This window comes from Echeneis naucrates, chromosome 5 (assembly GCF_900963305.1).
Source record: "Echeneis naucrates chromosome 5, fEcheNa1.1, whole genome shotgun sequence".
Classification (NCBI taxonomy): domain Eukaryota; kingdom Metazoa; phylum Chordata; class Actinopteri; order Carangiformes; family Echeneidae; genus Echeneis; species Echeneis naucrates.
This window is the reverse complement of record NC_042515.1, coordinates 14,152,806-14,162,460: the sequence shown is the minus strand read 5'-3', so window position 1 is coordinate 14,162,460 and position 9,655 is coordinate 14,152,806. Positions and strand designations below refer to the sequence as shown.

Here is a 9,655-nt window from a genome sequence, read left to right as displayed (position 1 = left end):
TAGCTATAACATGGGTGTTTATTTTGAGACCTGCCTTCTGTGTTGCTTATGTCTTTATTTATGTTGTACCTTTCAGAAACAGGGTTTACAAAGATAAGAGCCTGCTCAAGTGAGGTCCTAGTGGTACGAATAAACACACTGAAAGCTACTATTGAACTAAGCCTCTCTTCTTGATGACATGTTCCATCGTAGTCTTTTCAGTGGTGTCTAGGCTGATTTTGTACTTGGCCAGGATTTTCAGGATGGGTCTCAGCTTTAGCCACCACTGTATCTTTGGAATACGATGTCTGCAGAGAGAGAGAAAAAAAAAAATCTGAATCAGAAATACTTTGTTAATTCCCATTGGAAATTTTGTGTGCAGGAAGGAATGTGGATGGAACAGGAGCAAATTCTTAAGGCCTCCCTCCTGTCAAATGAGCTTAGTAAAATATGTTAAATTAAGTCATTTTGGATGGCTGTGTGGATAGAAAGACCCAAAACAGCTTCCATTCGTATATCTAACACACAGCACGATCAAACCCCTGTGGACATATCATTGGAGTTTCCTGCTTGTCAAACAAAAATTTTATTCATGTTTCCATAATATTGCATACATTTGTCAGTGGTGTAGTATCACCTAGTTTTACTTTGTATCAGTTTATGAAAACAAGATAAAAACTGAAAATGTCAGCCGGCAAATGCGTTGTTGATTTTCTTTAGGATTAGATTAATGAAGTGTGACAATTAAATAATTAAATAATTTAATTAAATACAAAAAAGTGCAGGGGAGCATAAGTGACAACAAGACAAACTGAAGGGATAGAAACTAGGCCTTACTCAAAGTCCGTGTGTTCTTTAAGTTCCTCCAGTGGCTGGAAGACCAACGCTCTCCTCCTCATGCCCAACACACAGGCTGTATCAGGAGAGTTGGCAAAGATCCGACCTGGAGGTTTGAGATAAAGCTTATCAGTTCAGTGATCACAGTGATTCTGCAACAGGAAATATCAATTTTTTGTGGTTTTAGTGAGGGTATGTCTTCACCGTGTCTGTAGCATTCCTTCAGCTTGTCAGTCAACCAAAGGACGGACTTGATGCCCATTTTTGTGGCAAAATTCCTGTCAAAAGGACTGGGGGTTCCACCCTAAAAACAAAGGAGACAATTTCTAAGATTTGTGGCATTGAGTGGGTCTGCAGCACAACAAACAAAACATCTGTACACACCTGTTGCATGTGTCCAAGTACATTCTTCCGGCAGTCAAACACACCCTTGCCTTCCTCTGAATACAAGTTGAAGATAAAATCTGTAGTATAGTTTGAATTTGAATTCTCATTTCTGAAACACATGAAAGATATTGGATAAGATGTGAAGGCACAGTAAGGGAGAGTGTAAAATTTAAATAATGTAAGAGCCCACAAACCTCAGAATCAGTCCTCTCTTCACTGTGGTTTTCATCTTCTCCACCAGATGCTCCACGTTCATCTACAAAACAAATCAGTGATCAGTTTCCATTGTGTCCATCCATACATACATCCATCCAACGTTCTCTTTCATCACAACTTCCTGCTTTTTATACATTTATAAGCTCAGACCTCAAGGTCATGAATGTTGAAATGCTCCTCATAGATGTAGGCAGCATCAGCTCCAGATGCCAAGCCAGCCATGGTTGCCAGGTAGCCACAGTATCCTCCCATGGTCTCAACAATAAACACTCTCCTCTTTGTGCCAGCAGCAGACTGTTTGATTCTGTCACATGTCTGAAAATGAGAAAGGAAAACAGAGAAGAACACTGTCATTTTGGACTACCTGCAATGAAATAAATTATCACTGTAAGAATTTCTACCATGGTTATGGTGTTGAGGGCAGTGTCAGTTCCAATACTAAAGTCAGATCCAGGAACATTGTTTGAGACCGTAGCAGGAACAACGACCAGGGGAACGCACATTTCTTCATACTTCTCTCTAGCCTGAACCATTTGCAGACCTCCAACAAATGCCTAAAGAATTATGAAAAGCAACAGTCCTCGTCATTAAATCTAGCATTTTAGGCTTAGGTGAGTTTGTGATGTGAAAACATCAACAAAAACCTATATATCAGCTTATCACCTCAAAGCCTCCAATAATGATTATAGCATGAATATTGAACTTGGTGATGGACAGGCTGATCTCTTCCATGAATTCATGTGGCAGGGATCTTTATAAAAGAGAAAGCACAGATTCATAGCAAATTACACATTAGCCACGTTAAAGTAAAGTCAACACTTAAATTTGAAGACAATGAAAAACACTGAAACAGATACTGTCATTACTGACCCAAGTGGTCTGCTGAAATATCTCACCTCTTTGTTCCCAGCATGGAGCCCCCCTTTCCAGTCCACCCTGCCACTCCAGACCAACCAATGGGCTCAATCTGTGCCGATGGAGAAGATGTCAGTATGCCTATCATTTGTGTAGTCTACATATTGTCAAAGGTATAATTGATTAACTGCCATGATAGTCAAATCTTCGTTGTTTGTTCATCTGTGCAGTTAGAATTTACCATTCCATGTGCCAAGCCGTAAAAGCCATCATGCACTGCCAACATCTGGTGGCCCTGGAGAAGCCCGACCCTGACAGTTGAACGGACTGCAGCATTCATCCCAGCACAGGGGGCTCCCACATTCAAAACGGCAATGTTGATATTACTCTGGCATGGGCAAGAGACATTTGTCAGAACTAATGTATTTTCCACAAACACTTCCTGACTGATACTCGGTTTACTTATTTACACACTACAACTGTAGTTCCTAACCTTTGTATCTGGGGGGCGCACATGAGCCAGCATTTTGTAAGTGTTCCAGTTGTTCTCAAAGCTCCTGTTGTCAAAAATTAGCAAAAACATACAGACATTTGAATGGGAGTTCTGGAGAGAATGGAGAGAATTTTGAATGGATAACACCACAGTGCACGCCTCACTTTCCCCTGAGCTTCACAGCATCGTCAAACCTCCCTTCAGCCATGGCTGTAGTGACATCTTTTGTCTGGTGTGAAAAGAAATGAAATGGCAAAGAAGAAAGTGAGAGTTTAATCAAGCAATGATTTAAAATATCAAGTACATAATTGCTCAGAATTAATTTCATTCATTGTCCGTTAATCATAAAAGGCAAACATTTCAGATTGATTTTGTAAACAAACAAACAAAAAAAAAAAAAGTTCACTCACCACTTGGACACACTCCATCAGAGGCAGCCTGACAGCCATGTTACCAGACAAGCTGACCACACATGCAGGAGTGTCTGGTGTGGCCTCCAGCAGAGCCATCACAGCCTCTACGCCCATTCTACTTGCCTGAATCATGACATGAGAAAAGAGACTAGCATTCAGAGAAGATGACAAGTGGGCACTGTGTGAAGGGAGAGGGGTGAATTGGCAAATATCAAAAAATGAAAGAAAGAAAGAAAGAAGAGGAATTACCAGGATCCTGTCAAAGGCAGAAGGGGTTCCACCTCTCTGTACATGACCCAAGATGGTAGTGCGAGTGTCAAAGCTAAGCTTCTTTGATATCAGCTGGATGGACAGATAATTAATGAGCAGTCAGCCTAACATTAGGAGAGCCTATTGTACATGCTGTTATGTTGGAGTGCTGTCGTCACTGACCTGTTTGACATCCTCACAGGTGATAGGTTTACCTTTGCGGTCAATTGCTCCCTCTGCAACAATGATAATATTCAAACGGGAGCCACGACCTCTTTGCTGAAAGGGAATAAGCAGAATTTCAAAATAAAATATGTATTCAATTCTAAATTAGTAATAAAAGAGAATGCAGGGCGACATTTGTACAGCTGACAGTCTTCTGCACAGATGATCCTCCCAGTCGTCTTCTGGCGGCATCTCTGGGATGAACACCCAGTCAGCACCACAGGCCAGAGCAGTCACCAAAGCCAGATAACTGGATAAAAGGTAATTTGCAAGGTTGTAACAGTTTTTTGAAATTCATCTTTGAATTATATAATTCACTTCTAATGAACAAATTCCTTGTTTGATATATGTGGACTCAAGTTGAAAAATGCTTTTTGGTGCAATCACACATCATATGAAGGGTTTTTTTTAATGTGTGTGTGTGTGCGTGTTTTTTGAGTAATCTGTATTTAGATTTAAGACATCAAAACTGAAACTCGTCTCTTATGATGCTATCAGCAGCATTTTCCCTAATTTGTGGTAACTGCTAATTAGCGAATGTTAGCATGCAAATACCAAGAGCCATAACAGAGTGAGCAGAATATATAAGGATATTAGCATTGTCCCTATAAACATGTTGATGTAAGTATCATTTGAAAGTGTGTATTTTATACATACATGGTATAACCAGCAGTGTGAACATTTTCTGACAGTTTGCGACGCACATACATAAGCCGAGCTTTGAGGCCTTTAAGGCCCCTGTATACTCACCCACAGTGCCTCCCCATTACCTCTAGAATGAACGTCCTCTGATGACTGCAGAATGACACATTCAGTTTTAAAAGCTTTGAAATAACTGAGCAATTCAGTCTTTTATATGACTATAGTAAATGCTTAAACCTCTGTGCTGTAGTGGTAATGGCATCCACTATCTCTATGATCCGATGCAGGGCTGAGTCCGTGCCAATGGTCATGTCAGTGCCACAAAAGTCGTTGTCAATGGACCCCACCATGCCAACAATATTGAGGTGAGAGGATGACTTGGCCTCACTGGATGTGATCTTACCTGAGATTAAATCAGCAGCTCTGTCACACACACCATTTCATCAACATGAGTCAATGAGCGCAATAAATTGTACCAGACCTTTAAGAGCAGGTGAATGAAAGATTTACTTCATACATGTATGTCAGAACTATGTGTTTGAGGATCCTTACCAGTTTTGACCAGCTCTGCCAGCAGCTCACTCCACTCTGTTCTGAATTGGTTAGCACCAGTCAGACTGCCATCACCTCCAATCACACACAAGTTGGTGATGCCCAACTTGACTAAGTTGCAGGCAGCCTTGGTCCGTCCCTCCTTGGTGCGAAAATCCTGGCAACGGGCACTACCAATCACAGTACCGCCCTGATGCCAGACATGGGGTAAGGAAAACAAGAATCAACAAGAGGCGGAAAGGAATGGGTTGAGATCATTTGACACCTTAGTGTATGTCCACCATCCAACAAGTTTAGCTATTTAATGAACCTTGGCATTTAAATGACCATTTGACCTACAGAACTGTCTGGTGGAGGCTAAAAGAGTTGCCAGAGTTGGAGACATCATCCGTGGCACTTGCTAAGAGAGCTTGGGCTGTGATTGTGAAAGGGTAGATTGAACAAATGTGCAGATAAATATGGTTTTGTTTTCACATGCATGTTCTCACCAGCTGCAGCATCATTGACACACTCTCCCAAGAAGCAGGGCGGATATTGTCTCCTCCATCCACCAGACCCTGGTAACCCTGCAAACACACAAACACGCAACACTGGGCACCTCCTTTGAGAGCGCACATTTCTGAGAATGAGACATATTTTTTCTCTGGTGCTTTCATTTCAGTGTGCTGTTGTTTTGTTTATCAGAGTGAGATTTGCTGGCGAGAGACATTTAAATAGCAAAACATTCCTCAATTAATAGAAGATTAACCCATCAAAATTGCCAGTTCACTGGTACCAGCATCTCAGTTGTGATGAATTGTTTTACATATCATTACAAAGTCTTTCTGGTTTGGACTGATTAGAATAATTCTAAAAAAAAAATAAATAAACAAAAGCAGCATTTACCTCATAGACAAAATAGACCTTGGCTCCAGTGTAGATTCCAACCCGAACTGTGGCCCGTACAGCTGCATTCATACCTGTGGACACAATGTGTCTGCATATTAGCCGATAGTAGCTCTCTCACATAAAAGGAAACAAATACTGAATGGAATTAGAGTCATTGTAATTTTAATTTAGTACATTATTCTGATGCTTTCATTATTGTTAGATATACATTTTATGTATATTTATAAATCAAACATGGCATTTTGAGCTTGATATTTTTAGTTCTTTTAGGCCTCCAATTTGCTCTGTGACATATTACATGGATGTTGAGTGACTGCAATGACGTGCAAATTGACTAATATTAGCACATCTTTCTTTAGACTTCACCCTGACTTGCTGCCCCAGCCGCTGAACAACAAATGGGTGCATGTTTAAAGCAAAGACAAATGACAAAACTGTTATTGTACCACTTTACTTGAATGTAATGTCACTGAAAATGGATCATGCCAAGCTTGAACTGAAGGAAAGGCAAATGGGCCTCAGTTTGTTTTCTGCACTCTGGGGGTAGGTTAAAGGACAAGATCTGGATAGATTGACTTTAGAGGCGCCAAGAGCATCTCCACTTACAGTGTAGAGGAGGTGAGGAGGGAAAGGTAGAGTAGGACGGTTATCTGACTCACTATCTTACCACTTCACAAACACATGACAGAAAGGTCATGCCTCTAAAATTAGCTTTCATAACAGATGCAGTGTTAGAGAGAAACGAAGGAAGGAAAGGAGGCAGAGAGTTGGACTAAAAAAATTCAAGATGTCTAAGACCGTAAGGCTATAATGAGGACAATGAGTGAGCAGGGAGAGTAGTGAAAGCTAGTTTTGAAGTTTCGTATTTCGTATTTCCATACTTCCATAAGGTCGGGCAAAACAAGCATGTGGATGGACCCACACACTCAGACTGCAGCCTAGTGTTGGGTCACTGACACACTTCCCAAAGGTCAGAGTGGAGATTTTCCTCATCAAGTTAAAGGTCAGAGGGGCATCAGACTGTGGTGCTAGCAATATTGAATGAAGGTGTTCATGCTGCCCTTTTCCATAGAGAGAAATGCTATGAGAAAGATAACTAGATAACTGTTCCTCTGGGAAAATAAGTATAAATTCATAAAGTATTGTGCTCTCTAATAAAAATTTTATCCAGTGGTATAAAAGAGAAATTCTCTGGCAAGAGGTTTTTTTCATCAGTTCTATTTCTAGTACTATAAGTGCACAAGAAATGTTAGCACTGGGTTATTGATGGCATGTTTTACAACTAGAATACTTCTTTATTTGTCATCAAACCTTCTCAGATATTTAATGATTACAGTATTTCCTGCTCATCAGATCCTGTCATCCACCTGTGGAGGTAAACAAACAGCAGACATGCCCAGCCTTGGCACTACACACTCCCGTCTGAGTCTGAATTTCCTCCACTTACCCTGGGCATCACCTCCCGAGGTCAGCACAGCAATCGCCCGACCCGCTCCCATCCTGGTGGGGTCAGTGGTGCCTGTTTCTGCCATGGCCCTGGAGCTGAAGCTGTCTGAACGAAACAGGCCTCAAGTGAAAAATCCTGGCTACTCCGCTTGACTGTGTGGAGTACAAGTAGCCTCTCACCTCTAACTCGGCCTGCCTGTTATGGAAAGTAATAGCAGTGGGACGGGTGTACAGTTTAACTCCCCTCTTGGCACACAGCAAGGCCCACATAGTTGTCTACACACATTTCACACTCAGTGCCTATTAAAAGTATTTCATGCCCTTCTTATTCCCCCCACTTTATGAATATACACCTTTGTACACTTCATCCTTTTCTGTTCTGCACTGATTCACAGTGGAAGTACGTTTTCACATTTATGAGTACAAAATAGAAGATATGTCTTTATATAAAGTTATATAAAGTTTTATACAAACTGATATAACTTTATTTCAATGCACATCATCTCTGATGAGCATCAGAATCCTGTTTACTTTATATTGGACTGCAAACTGGAAGTTAAAGGTTCAAATCAAAATGCAGTAGCAAATATACACATCCTTTGTTGAATCAATCTTTTTCATAACATAAAAATAAAGATTAACTCTGAAACAATCCTTAGCATTTAGAATTGCCACAAGGAACCTTCTGCATATTTAAAGTGATAGTAATAGTCCTTCAAATGCAACTGGCTTACCAGCATCCCCTGCTGGGTCAGAGCTTGAGGACGTCTTGCTTTCACATTTAGATGCTGAGAGGTCATCACCACCTGGGGAGGGAGAATGATGCCACATTATCCAGAATGTGATCCAGCATCAGCTGTATCGCCTGTGTCATCAGCTGTTGTTGCAGCAACATAAGGCCACGTCTCACTCACATGATAGCCACTTTCTACAACATTATTCTGTAGTATTTTAACTAAAATGGAAGCATTTGCTTTTGCAATATGACGTTGTCTATCTGTACATGGCAGGTTACTCCCTCTGGTCTTGCCCTTTGCGATCAGCAGCAGCTGACAGAGGACACAAGGGACACATGCATATTATCTTAGATTCTTCTCTCCTAATTCAGCAAATCCAGTACTTCTAGGCCTACGCTTCAGCATAGACTGATGTTATATTTATTGCAAGTAGATAAAAATTGTTGCAATTCATATTCCATTTTTCCCTTTTTTAGGCTACTTTAATATTTTTAATTGTTTGTTTAAACACCACATGACACAGTTTATTTCTCCTTTTTAATTGTCTCCTATTCCACTTGCAAACCGATTAAATTTAGTTAGCCTGCTGCTGGGATGTGTCTGGGATTATGTTTCAGGTGAGTATTTAGAAACAATGGAGTACCACACCTGGATATGGTTATGTGCTCGTGAATATTAAACTCTTTGTTCAATCACTCCAAGAAAAGCTGATACAATTTAGGTGCAAACATCACAGGCCTTGTATTTTGTCTGCATATTAATTCTGAAAAGTGCATGTAAACTAAATAAACATCTAAAGTTCAACATTATTACTCTATCTAATTTGTTATAAGATTAATATATAGGCAAACTATACAGAGTTGACATGGAAAGAATCGGTTTGAGAGAAGTGAGAGTAGGAAAGCTATTTGTTGGAAGTGTCCTGAAATAGATTTGAATGCAGACACAAACCCCCCTTCTATAAAACACGCTGAAACCCCTCCCCTTCTTCTCGCCATTACTGTGAAACTGCACAGTCATCCCTTCAATTGAATATATTAAAACATGTCATGCTTGTGTGCCTAGCATCACAAAAACATATGACAATTAACAATACGTTCCATCAAATAGTTATAAAAAGCCATGCTCTAGAAAAAGCAGTGTTGACCAGTCCTCTGTTGACATTTAACAAAGTCACATTTAAAAAAGTCCACTGACTGAAGCAGCCCCAGTCAAAACACACAAAGAGGAAAACATTCACACCATATGCATACCTTGACCTTTCTTTCTGAGCCAAAACAGCAAACAGGCCAGCAGCGTGACACTGAGGAAACACAGGACTAAGAGGACGACAGGGTACCACATCCTCAGTAACCTCCTGGGAAACTGTACTACATCTTATCTGTATTAATAGCTTTGACATCACTCTCTCAATGTTAGACAGAAAGGGAGCACGGTGGAATAGTGGTTAGCCATTTGCAGCACAACAAGAAGGGCAGGGGTTCGATTCCTGGGCCTGCAGTCCTTCTGTGTGTTTGCGTGTTCTCCCTGTGCTTGCATGGATTTCCTCCCACCATCCAAACGCTCGCATGTTAAGTTAATTGGTGACTCTAAATTGTCTGTAGGTCGAGTGTGAGTGGATGTTCATCTCTCTCTAGCGACCTGTCTGAGGTGTATCCCACCCTCACTCAAAGTGAGCTGGGATTGGCTCCAGCGCTTCTCATACCTGGAAACAGATAAGTGGTAGAAGATGAATG

General features: G+C 40.8%; 1 protein-coding gene across 5 annotated transcripts; it reads right to left on the bottom strand.

The window, feature by feature from the left end:
* pfkmb (phosphofructokinase, muscle b) lies at nt 1-7,373 on the bottom strand. 5 transcript variants are annotated; one of them, XM_029501276.1, is made up of 22 exons: nt 7,184-7,373; nt 5,734-5,807; nt 5,337-5,414; nt 4,849-5,038; nt 4,534-4,699; nt 4,405-4,449; nt 3,796-3,904; nt 3,613-3,708; nt 3,430-3,522; nt 3,178-3,303; nt 2,932-2,996; nt 2,747-2,831; nt 2,516-2,662; nt 2,316-2,386; nt 2,083-2,170; nt 1,821-1,973; nt 1,570-1,734; nt 1,398-1,459; nt 1,201-1,312; nt 1,021-1,120; nt 817-922; nt 1-287 (listed from the first exon to the last, which is right to left on the bottom strand). In XM_029501276.1, the coding sequence occupies exons 1-22, from the start codon at nt 7,266-7,268 to the stop codon at nt 149-151; spliced, it is 2,355 nt and encodes a 784-aa protein (XP_029357136.1). In that variant the 5' UTR covers nt 7,269-7,373; the 3' UTR covers nt 1-148. The 5 variants fall into 5 exon arrangements, with proteins under 5 accessions (XP_029357136.1, XP_029357137.1, XP_029357139.1 ...); XM_029501277.1 differs by having other exon boundaries at nt 2,768-2,831; XM_029501279.1 differs by lacking the exon at nt 3,178-3,303 and having other exon boundaries at nt 2,768-2,831.
* Between the last annotated feature and the right edge of the window lie 2,282 nt (nt 7,374-9,655).

Excerpts from the sequence above, each read along its gene's own strand:
- pfkmb (XM_029501276.1), bottom strand. The coding sequence starts at position 7,268 with ATGGCAGAAACAGGCACCACTGACCCCACCAGGATGGGAGCGGGTCGG. Across the intron at positions 5,039-5,336 it reads TGTCAATGATGCTGCAGCTG|GGCGGTACTGTGATTGGTAG; the intron begins GTGAGAACATGC and ends GTCTGGCATCAG. Across the intron at positions 288-816 it reads AAAGAACACACGGACTTTGA|ACATCGTATTCCAAAGATAC; the intron begins GTAAGGCCTAGT and ends CTCTCTCTGCAG.